This window comes from Pocillopora damicornis, chromosome 3 (genome assembly GCF_964200805.1).
Source record: "Pocillopora damicornis chromosome 3, jaPocDami1.2, whole genome shotgun sequence".
NCBI lineage: Eukaryota > Metazoa > Cnidaria > Anthozoa > Scleractinia > Pocilloporidae > Pocillopora > Pocillopora damicornis.
Genome location: NC_142672.1, coordinates 4,914,254 through 4,934,327, shown reverse-complemented (window position 1 = coordinate 4,934,327; position 20,074 = coordinate 4,914,254). Strand labels below are relative to the sequence as shown.

General features: G+C 36.1%; 1 protein-coding gene and 1 non-coding gene across 3 annotated transcripts; both read left to right on the top strand.

Annotated features, from left to right (window-relative positions):
* The first annotated feature begins 943 nt into the window (after positions 1–943).
* Positions 944–1,029, top strand: Trnay-gua (transfer RNA tyrosine (anticodon GUA)). The gene is given in 2 exon segments: positions 944–980; positions 994–1,029. It is a non-coding gene; the product is annotated as a tRNA-Tyr (tRNA).
* A 401-nt stretch (positions 1,030–1,430) lies between these two features.
* Positions 1,431–19,957, top strand: LOC113665930 (importin-4). Of its 2 annotated transcripts, XM_027181665.2 has the most exons (35): positions 1,431–1,529; positions 1,616–1,702; positions 2,239–2,318; positions 3,093–3,134; positions 3,358–3,388; positions 3,661–3,762; positions 3,868–4,004; positions 4,090–4,132; positions 4,272–4,337; positions 4,710–4,811; positions 5,296–5,379; positions 6,129–6,296; positions 6,672–6,725; positions 6,802–6,911; positions 7,192–7,226; positions 7,552–7,625; positions 8,178–8,316; positions 8,877–8,944; positions 9,725–9,770; positions 10,250–10,308; positions 10,814–10,871; positions 11,417–11,496; positions 11,890–11,933; positions 12,023–12,134; positions 13,299–13,396; positions 13,605–13,682; positions 14,325–14,382; positions 14,951–15,056; positions 15,457–15,647; positions 16,546–16,722; positions 17,300–17,353; positions 17,740–17,894; positions 18,143–18,275; positions 18,498–18,672; positions 18,986–19,957. In XM_027181665.2, the coding sequence occupies exons 1-35, from the start codon at positions 1,467–1,469 to the stop codon at positions 19,123–19,125; spliced, it is 3,249 nt and encodes a 1,082-aa protein (XP_027037466.2). In that variant the 5' UTR covers positions 1,431–1,466; the 3' UTR covers positions 19,126–19,957. The 2 variants fall into 2 exon arrangements, with proteins under 2 accessions (XP_027037466.2, XP_089055931.1); XM_089199805.1 differs by lacking the exons at positions 9,725–9,770; positions 10,250–10,308 and having other exon boundaries at positions 1,432–1,529.
* The last annotated feature ends 117 nt before the right edge of the window (positions 19,958–20,074 follow it).

The window sequence follows — 20,074 nt, the reverse complement described above, 5'->3', positions numbered from 1 at the left end:
ATATCTTCTTAATGGCCTGCACTTCAGAACTTTAGAGTTGAACTTTTTTATGCGAGCCCAAAACAAGTGGATTGGTAGCATCCTAGATGGTTGTATACTAGTTGACTACAGTATAATCAGTACTTTTATTTAGTACTTATTACTGAAGAATTCGAGGTTTCTTCATAATTTGGTTTTGATGAACTCATTCAGAGCCACCTTAAGTTAGGCTGAAAGTAGTCGTCTAAGATGTCAAGGGTTTCTTGTCATCTATGGTCCCTGAAAAGACCATGATTAAACACTAACCCCTTTCATTTTATGCATTTCACAATTATTTTGCAATTCTTTTTATTTTACACTATTACAAAGAAAAAATATGTAAGGTATGTGATAGTCTCCATAGGGAAGAAAACAAATGAACCGGTTAAATCAACATTTCACCAGGCATTAGGGAGCTTATTTTTAACTGGATAAAAAGGAAGACTTTCAATGGGTCTGGTTTCATTAGATGTGTTTTAAAGGGTGTGAAATACGGGAGGTATATTGATGAAAGGTTTGATTTAGAAAACAACAGTGACAAAATTTTGAATTTTCTCATTTCTGATTCGTATCAGCGCACTTAGAATCGCGGCTTTTCCTCAGCGGTCCACCGTTTAATGTCAACTGATCTATTGAAGGAATTGATAAACAAAGTGAATGGGAATAAGTCAAAGAAAATTTAACATTACTTTGGAAAAAAACCATATTTTTTTTTAGGGCCCTAAAAAAATAAAAATACACTATAAATTGCAGAGAATGTTAAGAAAAGTAAAATTTCTAACAATCTAAAGAAATTTTTATTTCGTTCGCTGGTGTTTTGGTTTGTGATGTGACGATTTGTCTGTCGATTGTTTCAGCTTTCTTCTTGTAAGCGTACACATTGTATAATTAGGTAGACTATTTTTCCAAATGTTCTTTCGTGGCTCCTTCGATAGCTCAGTTGGTAGAGCGGAGGACTGTAGAGTTGATGTTGTCATCCTTAGGTCGCTGGTTCGAATCCGGCTCGAAGGATTTTTTTTCTTTGCCGTCGGAAATTCCATTCTTTTCTTTTTATTTCCTTTGACTGATGAACCGGAATGTATCACGATGTTTATTTTTTTTAACTCGTCATTTTTTTCTAACTAGGTTATAAATAATCCTCAACTTTTGAGTCATCACAGAGAAATTCAACCAGCAAATAGTGAGATTTCCATTGCCCAGGTTCACTTGAATCACTTTCGGGTACTCTTTTTGGGGTAATTCCATTACTTGGCTTCACTTGAATCCAAATTTTAGGGTACTTTTATTAGTAGCAGTATTTTTTTTTCACTCTGTGCTCAATTTTTCTTCATTCAACTTTTACGCTTAGACACGTTTTACGCGTGCGGAATCTGCGCGTAAAACTGCTTTCGCGCGCGATTTTGTTTTGTTGTATCGCGGGCTTATTTGTCGATCAACGCAATGCAAATATGGCGGAGTTGGAAGAAATTCTTGAAAAACTACTTGTTCCTGACAACACAGTGATACGGCAGGTAATACATATATCCCTCCTAACTCTGGCCAATTGATGTATCATTTGTTTATGTAATACAGGAGTGGTTTACTTGCATTATTTAAGGCAACTTCTCAACTTCGTGAAGCATTCAAGAACCCTGCTGTCGTACCAGCCCTCATTACTGTCTTAGGCTCCTCTCAAAACCCTCAGGTAAGACTAAAAGGTTCTGCAAAGTTTTTGAGTTTCAATTTAATTAATTAAAGAAACTGTTCCGAAGTCTTATTCGTTATTTCCTCCTCGTTCATCACCTAACTTGTCAGTGTTAATTGGTGTTAATGGACCTTTATGCCATTAAGTCGAGTAAAGCTCCTAACTGTCTCAGCCAACATCAATTTATGTTAAAAGGTCAAATGTCAGAGGAAATACGACTGAAAAGGTTTCACGTTTTTTTTAGGCATCGATTTGTTATTCTAGTATGGTTAACGAATTTACTGTAAAACGTACACAACGTAAACACGTGTTACTTGAGAAAAATTAACGGGGGGAGGGAAAATTATTTTCCTGCAGTGACGGAGGATGAGGTATTTTAAGCGACTGCTATTTTTCCGAAAGCGAGTGTTGCTTAGTGACCTTACAGGATGTTCTTGAGTTTTACTAATATATGCTTAACACTTCTTATACACTATGAAATAGAAATAATAGCTTAAATATCGTTTATTTTGCTTTTGTTTTTTCTTTTTTTAAAGGTAAGACAATATGCAGCAGTTTTGTTGAGAAGACGGGTTGTGAAGCAGTGGACAAAACTTTCCCCTGATGTTCATGCCATGTGAGTACAGAATGAAGTTGGATTCAAGCAAATTTGCATTCCTGTCTGATAATACTGTATCCATACTCTCCATGCTCTTTGTTATACATTTATTTTGGTATTGACAAGGATAATTTTTTTTAAGAATCAGGGCTTCTTAGGTTGCAGATCATTTCCTTAATTCTCATTATCTAAATTTGTGATTTAGCAGTATCACTGTAAGGAGAAATTAGATGCTGGTCTTGCTCAGGTCTTAAAGGATGTTTGGAAATTGAAAGAGAATAGTTAGAGAGAGTATCTATACACAAAGATGAGGGATGGAGAAAGTTGGAATGAGAGCTGTAAAGGGCCTGGGATACTCAAAGTGATTAGCTCATTCTCTTTTTCATCACAATTTTTGAGAGGTGTAAGTTTTCCAGGAAAATCACAGAACTAATAAAAGTAATTCTACAGCATTGCACTGTGCAAGATTTTCACTGGTAATAATGTACATGAAAGAATTACATGCATCTGATTGGCTGAAAATGAGTGCATTTTCATGTAACACAAGTGCATTTAGTTGTAACACAAATGCAAATCACAAATAGCATGTGCTGTCAAAATTTTGTCATTCTTGGTTGTCTGTGAAGCTTTTTTCATGTAAATTATTGACAATTAACAACTCATGCAATTTGGTGTAGGTAAACACTTGTAAATTTTTCAAAGACTATAAATTGCACTTGCCCAATGGGCTTGTGCAATTTTTTTGACAAACAAGAAATCAGAACATTTTAAACTGTATTTTATTTGCCCTAGGTTAAGAGAGTCCCTCTTGCAGGTGTTGCTTCAAGAATCAGAGTAGGTTACTTGCCCTTAATGTTAGTTGCATTTGGATGTTTTAATTTGTTGTTGTCTGTCTTGTCTGAATTTTCAATTTTCCAAATCTGTTTAAGGCAACTGAATTATTACATCTGTTCATTAGTTTCAGTTTCTTGTGATTCAATGTTTTTATGAGAATCTTTTTGTTCATTTTTCAACAATTTGAAACTTCCACTAATAGTTGATCTTTATAATTTTGCAGCTCAACTGTGAGAAATTCAGCTGCACAAGTGGTATGTTATTCAAATACTATTAATAACAACAGAAATGAGTTGAGCAGTTGATGTCTTTTTACCAACTAAATATACTGCTACAAAAGAGAAAAGAAGGACTTAGAATCTTCCACTTTCTGCATGCTGCTCTTCCTCCACCTCCCTCTTATGTGAGTCTTTCTTCTTGTCCTTTATTGTAACAGACTATTTCCAGACTTCATTATCAGTTATATTGCATTATGATTTGGCAATGGTCTGGTCCCCTGTTCCTGAAGTTATTGATCTTTCTGTAGGTGAGTGTGATAGCTAAACATGACCTGCCAGCCAATCAGTGGCCAAAACTGCTGGTTTTCCTTCAGCAACACATCAAATCAGAGCAACCACAGCAAAGAGAGGTTAGTCAGCTTGAAGACTAAAACTTCTTCAATCTATCTCTGTCATTCATCTGGTTTGATAAAGAACTCAAATTTGACCTTTCAATTCTTTTCATTTCATTTCAGATGGGCATGTTTCTTCTTAGTTCCATCACAGAATCTGCCAATGAACAGTTAAGACCACATTTCACATCCCTGTTTCAGCTTTTCTCCAGTACACTTGAAGATCAACAGAGTAAACTAGTGCCATTTTATACAATAAGGTATGTACTGTGACCTAATAATGTTAGTTTGGGTTTGTAAATGTTTATCTTGTATGATCAGCAGATATATATATTTCTTTGTCAGAGCCCTTACCTGCCTTATTGAATGCATCGGAACTGAGGAAATTGTAAGTTTGCTGAAACTTTTTCTTTCACTATTAGGTGTGTCATTTCAATTCCTGTTCTTTAAATAATTAATCAACTAGGTTTTTTTTACTGTCTGATTAGATATAAATTAATATTTAATATGTTTCTTGTTGTTATTAGCCTTTAGTTAGACCACTTATACCAAAGGTGGTAGGATATATCAACCAAATCTTAGCTATAGATGAGGTAAGATGCATGCATGATGAGAGTTTTATTTAAACTTGTTTCTTATGTATACCACTAGAGTCACAGCAAATTTTATGTCAAAAGTTCAAACAAACATTTGCTTATTTAAGCACTTATCTGTACAAATACAAAATTTCATGTTAAAATATCGCTCAGTGGGGATCCTGAAGGTCAACAAATTTTACTAAAATTCTTTGGCTGATCTAAAACTTATCACTTTTCTTATAAAAGCCCAAAATTTTTCAAAATGGCCTAATTTCCCTCTTTTTTTTTTTGTTACAAATCTGTTTTAATAGCACAAGCAACCTACTTGTAAGTTAAAGAATTACCACTAGAAAATCTTAGTTACTTCTCTCTTTTTTTCAATTTGAGGATAAAGCTTGTGATGCTATGGAAATATTTGATGAACTGGTAGAATCAGAAGTTAGTATTGTGACCCCACATTTAAAGACACTGGTTGAGTTCTGTCTTCAGGTTGGTCTTACTTAATCCACTAGTTTACAACTGTACTTCAGTAAAGCTAGGTGTATGTCATGAGCTTTATCACCATAAAAGTGTACTGACGTTGTTGTCTGATGTGCTGGTGAACGAGGTCCTGGCTAGGATGGTTCTTGTTAATCAGAGACTAAAGTTTGTAAGTCATCATCAGAGTCAAAAGTTGTCAAAATGTCAGTTTTCCTCACCAAGAACTGTCCTTGTGACGACTATTCTCACCCAAAACAGCACTTGAATAAAGTAGTACATACATAATGTAACTTTAACCCTTAACCCTTTACACCCTAACACCAGAATGCATATTCTCCATACTGTTCTCTATAGATTTCCTAGATTGCTGACAAGGAGAATTTGTTTAACAATCGAGAGCTTCTTTAGTTGGTGATCATTTCTTAGGACTCTGCTGTTCATAATATTGAAAGGATCAGAGTCATTGTTAGCAATAATTCTAATTTTATTGCAGATTGCAAGCAATTCTTCCTATGGAAATAATTTAAGGATAAAAGCTCTACACTTTGTGAGCTGGTTAGCAAGAATAAAACCCAAGGTGAGCTTTGATAAGTGCCTTGGTTTTCCAAGGGCTTCATTCGCCCAGCCCCCAGATAGAACTGCAGTTACCATGGTTGACAAATTCTTGCAGTCTGCCCACACCCATAAACTGCATCAATAGAAGGAAAAAGAGGGTATTTTAGGATTTGGGGAAAATACCAACAATAAGACTTTGAGAGGAAAACTGCTTCCAAAGTGCTTTAGAACTCAAAGATTGAGCTGGCTGAGAGCCTGCTTGCATGCTAAACAGACAGCAGTAAGAAGTCTAATAGGCAGCAACAGCACCATCTGTAACCAGATTCTATTAAAACACCAGCATTAAGTCTGTTAAATTGTCATTGAACTAAATTGAAATTAGAAGTAAGACTTTGTCATTACCACCCTGCCCTCTTTCTTCATTCCTTCCTCTTTTACACATGTGAGAAAAAGGTGCAGCCATAAAGTTTATTGCATATTCCTACACCTTTGCTATGTCAAAGTAGCTTTGAGTGCTATCTTAATGTTCAGCTCTTGTGAAATTTTCTGAAATGTACAGATCTCGACTGGAAAACTTTAACCAAGAGTTAAAGTTTTGGAAGTTAATAGCCAGAAATGGCAAAAGAGAGATTATTTAATCTTAAAAGACCTTTCATATAATATAAAATTTCAATACCTTGAATTTCTCTCTTCCAGTTAGAAGACATTTATGGTTGCTTGACTGTACTTAGTGTAGCTGTGAACAAATACCAATGAATGTTTTTGTAATAGGCACTTGTGAAAAACAAACTTCTCTTGCCTACATTGTCTGTGGTGTTTCCATTAATGGCATCACCACCAAATGAAGATGATGGACAAGATTTTGATGATGATGATGATGATGACGATGAGGTGGGAGATGAAACTGAAGCAAGCAGGCCTTGTGCCGTGGCTTCACAGGTAAAATATAAAATGAATTGGTGCTTTGTTACAACAGTTATGGTTTGACCACAAACCTTTTTTGAGCTTTGCACTTGAAAACTTGCATTCAAAATATGCCAAGAATATGCCAAGCAAGAATTTTCACTGAAGAAGTTGCTGAAGTGCCCATACCATTCTTCAAGCCATGCTGTTTTCCCTGTTCTCTCCATTTTGGTTCAAGGTCACATTAACATAAATGTGACCTCCCTTTTTTCCATTGTGTTTGAGTGTTCCTGGGATTTTATTTCCTTTCTCTGAGCTATTGTTCGACTTGTCATTTCACCATATTTGAACCCTGGCTTTCATTTTTGAAATTGTTACTGTTTTCAACTCATCCCACCACTTTTTCTGTAGGTACTTGATGTTCTTGCTCTCCATTTCCCACCTGAATCAGTTATTCCACCTCTGGTAAGTAAACTGTTTGGCTGAATAAACTGTAGTAAGACTGGACCTGGAGAACTTAATGTTTCTGATGCCTCTACAGATGCAATTGGTCCAGCCAGCTCTTACATGTGAAGATCCTTACAAGAGAAAAGCAGCTCTAATAGCACTGGCTGTACTTGCTGAGGGGTGTGCAGACTACATCAGGAACAGGTTTGATTGTGTTTTACAAAAGCTCCATTAATTACACAAATGTTTAGTTCAAAGAACATCCAACACTTGCTCATCTATTACCAATGAACTTTTAAGAGATTAACAATATTCATAGGGGCTCCATGCATGTGAAAACAGTTAGTTTACATGGTAGTTGATGCCCAGTATATAGGCTTGAAAGAGTCAGTTAACCTCACTACATTACACCAACAAATTTCCAGTCAAAGCTTCACTGTATGGTTCACCACCAACTTTTTACTGTATTCTTTTTGGGCTTTAGATACCTTGAGGCAGCATTACAGACAATTTGTAGAGGTGTGTAAAAGGAAACATTATGTTAGTGAATTTTATTAGTACTCATATGACTCAAAGAGGTGGGAGATACAATAAAAGTTTGATATGTTTCCATGGCAAGAATATTTTTTATTAGCTAATATTTGTATATGTTCAATCAAATTTAATTGTTTTAATTGAATAGAATGGTTGTGTGTGAGACTAAACAATTATAACTAATAAATTAAGGTAACAAAAAAATACAAAAAGTAAAAGAAAACTTATTGTCCTTATGTGGATTATTCTGGTGTAAAATGTGGTACAACTTTTTATAAAATATCAAGTTAATACATTTTATTCTCTTCAGGTCTTGCAGATCAGAATACACTGGTTCAGAATGCAGCACTGTTTGCATTGGGTCAATATTCAGAATATTTGCAGGTGATATGTAGTTTTAAATCTCACTCAAAATTTATAACTTATTTTAAATTAATATTTTATGAATTCCAGCATTTTGTTTGTATTCAATTTATCTCTCCACAGGTCCATGAAATTATTGTACTAATTATAATAATTTCTTATATTATTATATTTTGTTATTGTTGTTATTAATATTATCATTATAATTAAAAAATATGCAAGTGTACTGTATTTAAATAATTGCAACTTACCTCAATATAAAGGCTTTCCATCTAAAATAGATCTTTGGATGCATGATTGTATAATTATATATGAGCTATTTACAAGGCTAAAATATTTAAAAAGCAAAAACCAAACATTTTCAACTCTAGGTCATCATCAGGCTAAAATGACTGAATACCCCAATGATGACCCAGGATAAAAACATTTGGTTTTTACTTTTTAAATATTTCAGCCTTCTAAATAGCTCATTCTTTAAACCTAAGCAAACTTAATAGACATGTATTTACATATTTTTCTGTTCAACAATTGTTATTTTATTCAAGAGATTGTTTTTATTCTGTTTCTTTCCAGCCAGATATTAGTAGATACAGTGCATATATCCTCCCACTTATGTTTGAGAGACTTGTTAATACCTCTGCTGAGAGTGGACAAGCATCACCCAGTATATCAAGGACTTACTATGCATTAGAAACATTCTGTGAAAATCTAGGTAATAAGACTTGAGATTTTTATGTTAAATATATCATGCTGCGCTAACAAGAAAAAAATATATAAATAAAAAATTTAGAGAACTTTTTGGGATTTATCTGGTATCAGTAACACTTTGTGTCAAGCAAGACACTTTGCCGCCCTCCATCCTAGGGCATGAATGTGTATCAGGGAAGGCTTGTGAAGTTATGGTGATGGTGGGGGGAGGGGGAGGGGGTGAGGTGGGTGTTCACCTTCAGTGGACTGGCTTCCCATCCAGGGAACATAGTTGTACTCCTGGTGGCTTCATACCATTAGGAGAGGTTCAAGTGCAGACTTTACTTTTACCATGGCTTAACTGGTTACTTGAATCATTTCATAGAAATATTTTAAACCACAGAAATTTCACATGTTCAGATTTGCCAAAGAGGTAGTATGGAAATTAAAGAATATTGTAGTGTTGATGGATGTAGTTTTCAATAGCTTAAATGCAATTTTTACCAGAGTGGAGTAAATTCTCCTTTTCACACAGTATTATACACGCACAATCACTCTACTAAGTTAATGGCTTTTTTTTTGTAGGAGAGGGTATCCTTCCATATCTACCGAGATTAATGGAGAAACTACTTGTAGCACTGTCACCTAGTACAGTAAGTTTTTTCTATTAAGTATCAGAATGTGATGAGTGTGCTTTCATGAATATATCTGCATGCAAGGACTGTAATTTTAATAATGATAAGATGAAGAATTTCAGGTATATTTTAAAGCCAGCAAGTGCATATATTTCCCATTAGATCATGAGAAAGGTTCCACTTAGTGGTTGAATATTCACTCTGAGTTACAAAAATTGAAGTTTACATTATTTTTTGAAAGAATAAGAAAGAAAAAAATACCACTTCTTGTTTAACTAGGGATGTTTATGTGAAGAGGTGAATTCTGTTTGAAGTTCTTTAACCCTTTAACTCCTGGAAGTGATTGACATAAAACGTCTCCCTACAATATATATATACTATTCAGCAAACAGGTAATGAGAACATTCAAACTTATCAGGTAGAAGCCGCTATCTAGATCTAGCACCAAGTTCTCATGACTAATTTACCAGGAAATGTGTAGCAGTTAGAGGGAAGAATTAACAATCAGATCTTTTGAGTTAAAGGGTTAAATATGTTTTGAGAGGGATGGGGATAATTAAGGCAAAAAAAACATTATTTGCCATGCACCCTTTGACAAACATTGAGCCAGTGAAATTTCAAAATTTTTTACAGTAAACTATAAATATGAAAAATAAAACTGAGAGCAATTGAATAAAAGGCATTTACATGAGGTCAAATTTCATATCAATGTAGAACCAGTATGGAAGTGATATGACTTCTTATTGAAAATAAATTAATCACGCAAATGTGATATATTTGCTTAAATCACTTGTGTAGAGTATGCAGATGAAGGAATTAGCAATTAGTGCAATAGGAGCTACAGGTAATCATATTGTGTTCAGGAACATTTGTTTTAATAGCACAGCATTAAAACTCAAATTTCAGAGAGCTCAAATGAATGAACGTTTTATGTGTGGTATTTTCTTGCGAGGCCAAACAGTTCTTAGTTTAGTTTATCTCGCTGTTTTTACTGAATTATTGAAGAGAAATGCATGCTTCAAGGATAATAATAATTTTTCAGCTGCAAAACCCCTTGGAAAGTGAAACGCATCCTGAAAGCGATTTACTTTTTTGTAATTAAAAGAAAGGAGCAGGGAATGCTAAAAACAGAAACTGTTATAGATTTTAAAAATTAGAAACAGTTATACCGGTAAACTCGGCAAAAGCTATAATAACTGTCACTCTCTATGCAATTCGTTTCTTGAATTCCTTGTCATATTCATTCTTTTTTGTTACAAATATATATATATATATATATATATATATATATATATATATATATGTATATATTTTTATTTACAGCAAATGCTGCTAAAGAAGCTATGTTACCATACTTTCCACAAATAGTTGAATTTATTAAGGTAATTACCGCACTTCCAGTAGATAGCGATGTTAAATAAAATAATTGAATTAGGTATCATTAGTCAGATTGCTAAGGTTTCAAATGGGATAGACTGGATACTTGAAAACGATGATTATGGTTGTCATTTGCAGGATCTATGCGTCATCACCTCGAGACAAATATTTTCCTGTCAGGCCTCAGTCAATAAGAATTTTATCATAGGATCATCGCTCTTTATTTTTCTTCCTTTCTTCCTTTAGCTTAGTTCTCGCGGGGCACGCAGGACCACACAGGTCATATAATAAAAACACTCATCGCGTTCCGATATTACGAACAGAAAGCTATCCTAATAAAAATGGACTTCAAGCTATCTTGATTTTCTGCCAACATAACGAGATGTGAATGCCTTAAAACAGCACAAAAAATGAAACGTATTGGAAGGAAGACCAATATACTTAAAGCTCAGAACGTTTAAATCACTTGTCTTATCGCATGCTGGTATTATTATAATTTCTATTGGATAGGAATATCTTCGCGATACGGGATCAATAGAGAGAAATATTCTTCGAGTACAAGCTATTGGTGAGTCGTCCTCTGATTCTCATGGATATTTCAATGTTATAATCCACAACAATTAAGACTTTGTCTGCTACGTTTTGGATTTGGTGGATTAAAAGAGGACAAACTACTACTTGCTAATCTGTGTTACTTGTTTTATCCTAAAGTGCTTTGATCCATAGTCCCCTTTATGCTTTTAATGGCGTTTGTGTTCCCTATCGGGTGATCGTGTCTCTCTTTTCCTTATTTTATCACACCAAACGATGTTAAAATATTGAGACAAAACTCCACTATAATGCTCAAATATTTGTCGTATACTTACGAAATTACTGAATTGGTGTGCTTTGCAAGCATCAACATCAACCCACACGGTTGTTTGAAAGGTGAATAACGCTATCTGCTGGATAAATCTCTATTCGGTGGATAGCATAGTACGTTTTGTTGATATTTATCCGCTGGATAGCTCTTTATCCGTTGCATAGATAGAGTTATCCGCCCTCTATACAACTGGACCCATTACTGTAACTTTCAATTTAAAAAATTTTACAAATCTTTTGTATTTTTAATAGATACATTAGGTGTCCTGGCTAGAACAATTGGAGCCAGTAACTTTATGCCATTGGCAGATGAATGTGTTCAACTTGGTTTGGTAAGGTTCCCATATTAAACAATATAGTGCAATTGTTAGTTACCAAAGAAGACACTGAGTCTGTCGTTGATTGACGAACCTTCAATGCGATGTACATACTCTAGAAGGCAGCACGTAGTCCACTAAATACTTTCTTATGCATATCCACTGAAGTCGAGTGCTTAATCGTATTTTCAGTGGCGAACGATCATTTCATGCAAGTCTCGTGTCCATTTCTGAGACCAAGCTGACTTCATTTGGGTAACCTTCTTCTCTCGTTATCGGCATCTGTTTTCTGTTGACCCTTTTGTGTTATATGAATCAACTGTTGAAATTAAGATTCCATCTTAAAACAAAGAGAACCTCGATATGGCTATCAATAACTTACTTACAGTTTGAAATATTTTCTTTCAGAGACTACTCCAAGAAGACAGAGATCCTGATCTAAGGAGATGCACGTAAGAATTCTGACCATTGAACAACTTTCGTTGATATGTGCAGTTTAATGTGACAAGTTATAACTGGTAGTATTACTTTGTATAATCAGATATGGTCTGTTTGCGTCAGTTTCTACAATATTGAAGAGCAGTATTGGAAAATATTTGAAAGACATTGTTAAGTATATGATTGAATCACTACAGTCTGCAGAAGGGATTGTGGTAAGTTAATTTAGGTACTGCTGGTGATACTAGCTTTGTCCATCAATTTGCTCTAAGATTTCGTTTTTGTAGTTCTGTGGTTGTGTTATTTTTTTTACGTGATATATAGATAATGGTTGCAAGATCCTTCACCCACTGCGCAAGAACAATTATTTTTCTTTGTTCCGCGCTCGTGACAAGACGAAAAATATCTTTCATTATTTCTTTACCGAGCTCAAAACTCTTATTCTATTTACGAACATGACGTTATCGACATTGCTGATCCTAGCAGTACGCAGGACGCATGTCATATGAACTTCGTAATAGAACTCTTTCACTGTAGAGTCTCTGTGGCTCAGTGGTAGAGCATCGGAGCGCGGAATCCGAAGGTCTGAGGTTCGATTCCTCAAGGGGACTCAGAAGTTTTTCTTTGTCCAACGTTCGTGACAAGACAAAAAAACATCTTTCTTAACAGTTATCATTGTTACAGCGATTACACTCACGATTACAACTTAGCCTTAGCTCTTTCACTCCCAAGATCTCATTAGTAATTCTCCTTACTGCTGCCGTACAATTATTTTAATGTAAGTTCAGAGAATTTGCCACGGAACGACTAATAATCCCTCAATTGATAGTTTTCTTTATTCTCATCACTTGTCTGCTTGATGTTGTATCGATATTGTACGAGAAATTCTGTCTGGATCAATCATGGGAGTTTGGGTGTTAACGTGATAAAGTGATAAAAACTGCATTATCATATCAGTAAACAAGAACTCAGATGACACACGCATGAAAAGTGAAGAAAAGAAAATAATATCTTCATTAGAGAAGTGTACATTGTTCTTCATATGCAGATATACCTATTCTGTAATGTTGCATAAGCCAAAGTTTCTTATTTGCATTAAGTATCGGCGAAAGATAATACACTTACGGTAGACGTTTGTGATCTTGGCCCGTAAGTAAGTCAACTTTTAGTCTGTACCAGACTCTCGGTGAATAGAAACAATCGAAAAAGCGGGCGAATAAAAAATAAAAAGGCGGAGGTCTGGGAAAGAAAGAAAAGGATTGACGTATTTAAAATAATGCTGAAGGACTCTCCCGCCAATTTTTCGCCGCTCGCCTGGTTGTTTGATCGTTTCTGCCGAAGCTGGCTAATGTATGATATATTCTTATTATATAATTCAGACGCATTATGCAATTGAAGATGACCCGAGTTTTTTACTGGAAGATGAAGACTTGGAAAGCGATGAGGGTGTCGAAAACGACGATGATGAAGTAACTGGGTATAGAATGGTTTTTCTTTTTTAAGTATTGGTAATATAGTTCGTATTGTGATGAATTTTAGGTTCCAGCTGTCTGTCTATTTTCCTTTTCAGTGATTGAATTGCTTTTCTTTCTTTTTTTCCAACCCAGTGATCAAGTGATGTTTACTTTTTCAGAATCTTTGCCATACTTGACTTCCGTTCGTTGTTTGATTCCCTTTGTTTACAGATATAGTGTAGAAAATGCCTACTTAGAGGAAAAAGAAGACACTTGTAACGCTCTTGGGGAAATTTCAGAAAACTCAGGGTAGGTTGTATTGCGTATGTCATTACATTGTGTGAATGATACGTTTGATGCAGATGCTTTTGGACTTGCATCTTGTACCAATCTCCGCCTTCCGTGCTGCCAAGATTTGTGCCCGCATTTTCATTGGAAAGGGCATTCTTAACATACAAACTTGCACTTGTGGACGAACGGTCTCGTTATAAACGAAATTTTTTCGGCGCGAGGGTTCTTATTCATACCATCATTTTTTTTATGAGTAGGCTTCACTGTGCACGTTGTGCGCGCTGCGAACTCCGCTATTACGCAAAATGTTTTCTGCTAAATTTCCATAGGCCTGAGCTAGTTTTTATTGACGATAAACTTGTTACTTTTCTCTAATACTTTTTCAATGAAGATTCTGAATCATAGAAAAAAGAGGAAGGATCTAGGGGCAAACAGATTTATCCTGATATGTTTATCCAGTAGGTACTATGGAGAAGTGGGTGAATGTGAAATAAGCCTGTTTACTGGCTGTTAAACAAGTTCTCTGTGGCTCGTAAGGTCTGTTGGTCGAATCATCACAAAGGACTCAGAGTTTCTTCTTTGACCTACGCCCATGAAATCACTTTGAAATCTTTCTTTACTGATTAGAGTTTCGATGTTTGACTTTTCTGTTCGTAACAGGAAGGAGTTTCTACCATATTTAGATGAGTCGTTTCAAGAAGTTTTAAAATTGATTCAGGTATGAACTTCCTGTGTTTTAATAGGTCGGTGGATGATTTCAAAACCATTTGAATTGAAGTGATGTGGGAAACATTGCCCTCTAAGACGATGCTTGGATATACAAAGTACCTTGGAAAAAAATTCCTATGGGAAAACTGTATAACCACCGCTCCATCGATAGGAAGTAGCCCCATGTTGTTGAAATCTGAACAACCACTGGCGGGGAATTGTCTGAGAGTCCTGATGAAATGCTGTGAGATAGGGGTGACAAATTTGTGCCTTGGGGGGAGCATTGATACCTTTAATCTCCTCATGCTCTGGAGATCAGGATATGTTCGGCTCGTATGGGCTAACGGGCTTGAGTTTAACTAAAATTCAAGCCCGTTAGCCGTTGAGACCTGCCTTCCTGTTAAGTTACAACGCATTTTTTGCCAAATCTCTTGGCCACTCAAGTATGATGTTAAACAATACTTCTTTTGAATGTCCTACGGCTTTAAACTTTCTTACCCTTTTATAAACAATTAGGAAGTGAAAGCTTTAATATGATAATATAACAAACCAAGGCAAGTTGTTTTCATCTCTGACAGTTTCCTCACCCAGGAGTGCGAAAGGGAGCCGTGATGGCGCTAGGTCAGTTCTGCAATGGATACCATTCTTTACTTCAAGAAGCTGGTGCAGAGGATAAAACAGCATGTATGTACAGAAAACTATCTAAGGTCTACTAGTGTTGTAGTTACTACTGCAGAAAGGAAAGCCGATCAGAATGCTGGAAAGCCTTTGATTATTTGACTTTGACTGTCCTTTTTGAATACCATTGACAACTTAATTTTCCATTGCATTGGTTTACATCTAATTTCAAGCATGGGTGTCCCACCTATTGTTTCTGCCCTTGTTGTCCCACTTGTTCCATGGTCTAAGAACATAATGCTGTTTGTTATTCCGTGTTTTTGTCATTCCGCGAACAATTCGAACGATTCGTTCAGAATTTAGCTGACTATGCATAACGCAGACGTTCAAAAGAAGCGTACATTTGAGTGCACCATCTTATCAGCCCAATCACAACAACTTTATCCTTAATTTTTAATTTTCTCAGTACAACGTATGCTTGGCACAGCCATACCCACTTTTATCGCCGTTATAACTAAGGACAAGGACAGGTCAGTTGCCATGGCAACCCTGCAGTCACTTAATGAAGTACTAAAGGCAGTCAAGTCTTTGATCATTGATGAACAGGGATACCATGACGCCATCGCCGGTGCTGTCAGAACTGTGCTTATGCACAAGGTTTGTTAACTAAATTTCTTCAAATGATTTGTAATCTCCTTTTCACCTCAGAATTTCTCGTTCTCAAAAAACAAGCATAATAGTAAAAACGTGAGTGACGTAGAAAAAAAGAAAACAAAGAAACGAACATTTATAAACGTGTGGCTTCATAGCTCAGTTGATGGTAGTGCCCAGATAATATCTGGAAGGCCTGGGTTCGAATCCCGTCGAAGCCTGAATTTTTTTCCGGCTTCTTTTCTGCAATTGTTTAACCCTTTAGCCTTAAAGAGTGACCAACATCTAATTTCTCCTAACAACATCACCCTTGAATCAAACATTAAGGTCGTGAGAATAAAGGAGACGATCACCAACTAAAGAAGCTCTTGATGGTTGAACAAATTCTCCTTGTAAGAACCCAAGGAAATGTCTAGGGAGTAGTATGGAGAATATGCATACTGATGTTAGGGAGTACAGGGTTAGATTACAGCTCTCCTGCGAGGATCATTGCTTTTCTTAATCTTAAACCGCAGGATAAAAAATTATAAAAGATTTCAAAGTAATGAAGTCTCGAAAACTTTTAGTAATGGTGATAAAACAAAGCAAAAGAGTTCTCACCTTGGAGTTTACTGATTTTCTAACTTTGAAACTATTTTGTCTGGACTGAAACAGCACGTGGCTAGATGATACTTTGTAAGATCATCTAATTGATGCTAGTTTGTATCCTGGGGTAAATTTCCTGAAGATAAGATTAGTCCACTGCGTAACCCATAAATTGTAAGTACTTCACCACAAGTTTCTTCACACAGTGGTTCTAATTCTCAGTCACCCTTTTCGGGAAGGACTTTTGGTATCTTAAAACAAAACTGCGCCAAAAACGCCTTTATGGAGATCACCAAATCATGTGTTTCTTGTTCTCTAGACTGCATGTCAACAAGAAGATGATGATGACGTTGAAGATTCAGACCAACAGGCTGAGTTTGATGCCATGTTGATTGAATATGCTGGAGACATTTTGCCTTCATTGGCGACAGCTGTGGGCGGTCAGATCTTTGCACCGTACTTTGCTGGATTCTTGCCTTTGCTTTTGAAGAAAACGGTCAGTAAGAATACAACGTTTACTTGTGTAAACCTAGCAGTAATATTTGTGTCAGCATAGTCTACAATACAATTGAATGGGGAACAACCCTCCTCCTCTTCGTGCAAGAATGGCTACGTAAAAATACCAGAGTAAAATGGTACAAGTTCTCGAAGGCTTTACAAATTTTTAAGTCAGTTTTTACCGCCGCATTTGAATTTCTCCCACTTTTTTTGTTATTGCCTAACCTGTTAACCCTTTACACCCCCAACATCTGTATGTATATTCTCCATACTGCTCTCTATGCATTTCCTAATGTACTGAATAGGAGAATTTTTTTAACAATCAAGAGTCTGTTTAGTTAGTGATCATTTCCTTTATTCTCATGACCTTAATGTGTGGTTCAGGGATGATGTTGTAAGGAGAAATCAGATACTTGTCACTCCTAGGGGTCAAAGGGTTAAGCGAGAGAAAGCAGGAAATATATATTGGGTGCGGCCCAGTGTAGTAGTTCTTCGAAAGGAGACGGCTTAGTTTTCTATTCTAATTAATTACTATTTTGAAGAGGTTAAACAACGTAGTTTATTCCTTCTCGCAGAGAAAATCTTGCCCGGTCTCTGATAAATCATTTGCTTTTGGAACTATCTCGGAGGTAAGTTACTGTGGAATTCGATTATTTACTGATTTGTTTTGTTTGGGGACAAATGTTTGCTACCGCTCAGAGAAACCATTGGTTGACCAATAACGTTACGGAACTAATAACGTTACGGAGAAACGGATGAAACGGGTTTACGAACTGTACTTATAACACTCGACTGACGACAGCACTTCACTCAGCTCTGATGGTGATTTCCGTTCAGGTTGTGGAAACATCAGTCATTACTACCCACGACAGTCCTTCTCAGGGCAATTCTCACTCGGAAGATCAGTTCTCATGATCTTGTGTTACTCCTGGTGTCAAACCATATACTGTAATGCTTATAAATCTTTGACAAGGACACATGTAGCTAAAATAACTCCACAAATGTTGTTTGACAGGTAATGCTTGCTATGAGCCACGCCATAGTTCCCTTTGTGCAGCATATCTTTCCTGTGTTCATGACGTCACTCAAAGACGAGGATGATGAAGTGAGAAGTAATACTATCTATGGCCTTGGTATTCTGGCCTTTTATGGAGGAGACCTTATCACACCGTATCCGCATGTGTATTTTTGGTACAAATTTTATTGAATTACTCAGTCAAAATGTTTACCTTTTATTTCAAAGCGTAATGTAAACATTTTTAAAATTAACTTTCGCCCTGAAGAGGTACTGAAAGCTGTAAATTCGATTCTTCGCCGTCTCTCAAAGACGACTTGCAACGATAAAGCTGTTGGACGACTGTTTTCTTAGAGATAATTTGTGGGGATGATTTGTGGGTGTTTTCTTAACTTCCTTCAAGTCAATATCCAACCATTTTAGAAGCTCTGTTTGTGATCCTGTCCCAAAATCAACCTCCTCGAGTGGTGGACAACATTTGTGGAGCTGTCAGCAGGATGATTATGGCAAATAGGAATTTTCTTCCTCTGGAAAAGGTGAGGATTGCGTTTTCATTAACTTCACTTTTCTTGCATTCAGTTTATTTTCCTCTTTCAGGAGCAATTACTTGGCTTCCCGTGCGGGTCTTTGTGTTCTGTTCTTGAGTAAGACGTTTCACTCACGCAATGCCTCACAATGACAGGGAAACCCGACGGGGGGAGGGCAAGGACATGAAATAGGGTACTAACCGACTACATCGTGATCCACTGTTCTTGCAGGTTTTTCCAGGATTATTGCAGTGTCTTCCCTTGAAAGAAGATTTTGAAGAAAACGATCCCGTATATTCATGCATTATAGAACTTTTTAGTGATCAGCATCCTCTCATCAGACAGTATTTACCACAACTTCTCGCAATTTTTTCACAAGTTCTACCTTCTGACACACTACAAGATGGTGAGTAACTGAAGATATGAATGGGTCCAGTTATTTCAGGTCACTTTAGAAACTAGATGTAAAAATCATTATGGATTTCGCAGTCAAATTTCACTCGGTCACTCCCTGTCCCCTAGAGTGGCCAATTGCTTATGTCTTGTAACGATGGTATGTATCGGACGAGCATAGTCGAATATTCTGTGTTGGTTTTGACTCATTCTTTGATTTTTCAATTTTTTTATTTCGTTTAATCAAAGAAACAAAAACAAAACGAAATTGCTGAAGGAAAATTCGATCCAAGAAAATTTGTGTCTGATTATGTATATGTTTTCAGGTATTCGTTCAGGACTTGTCAGTGTGATACAAAATATTCACCAACAATCTCCACAAAGATTCCAGAACATTCTTGCAGAAATGCCTCAAGAGCATGCTCAAGTACTGATGACCGCTGCCACTGTGCAGGCGCCCGGTTGACATCACTTGCGATTTTAACTACATCGCAGAGGATCATTGCTTTCAGTGAAAAGTGAAGAGACCTATTTGTCTCCCATAAGCAGTGTCGCCTGAGTTGTCAACTGGCTTATGTAAACAGAGACAACATAAGATTTTGCAGGGTGGGAATGTCGCTATGATTTGCTTATCGAACAACTTACCACGCAACATGCAATTAGAAATGGCAATAGGACTTTGTGGAGTCCAATACAGGCTGAAAGTGGGCTTGTAATAACCAATCACGTTCGAGAAGTTAGTTACAGTTTTGATTATCATAGAAATTAAAAAGGTAAGAGAAAAAAACTCGTATATGAAAATATGACCACGCATATTTGAAAGGTTAATGCAAATATCTTTGAATGAATTGAAAAGAGACTGGAAAGTGGTAGTTAAATATTTTTAATTTATAAAACTTATTTACGGAATGCATTGTAACGTCATCACCGTTTGTAAGGTATTACTCATACAAACAGGTCTCTTTTCATCTTTTCATTTGACAATAGCACAGCTAAATTTACTACCAAGTACATGAAGCTGGAGAAAATGCATTTATCTGAAATGATATATTTAATTGTTAAAGTGACTTCAAGCTGTCATTGTGAACAGTCAATTAAAGAAGTGTATTTTAAATCTCGAGCGAATTGCAAAATCAAAAGAAGATGACAGAAATTTGATTACTTTATATTGGAATTGAGTTCTGAACGTATCTATGTTCTAACTTTGTAGAATTCCGTGTTCGGAAAAATCTGATTGAAGATCGAAAACAATTAGTTTACAAAAGCAGAAGAAGAATAAAAGTTATGGTATACCTTGACTAATGCGTCAAATTCGCTAAACTGTGTGCGTTTTCAGGAAATGCTTAAGATGCCCAAAGCTTTCCGAATATTTAATTAGTAGATCCATCTCTCAAAGCTTGCTGAACCGATGCTTT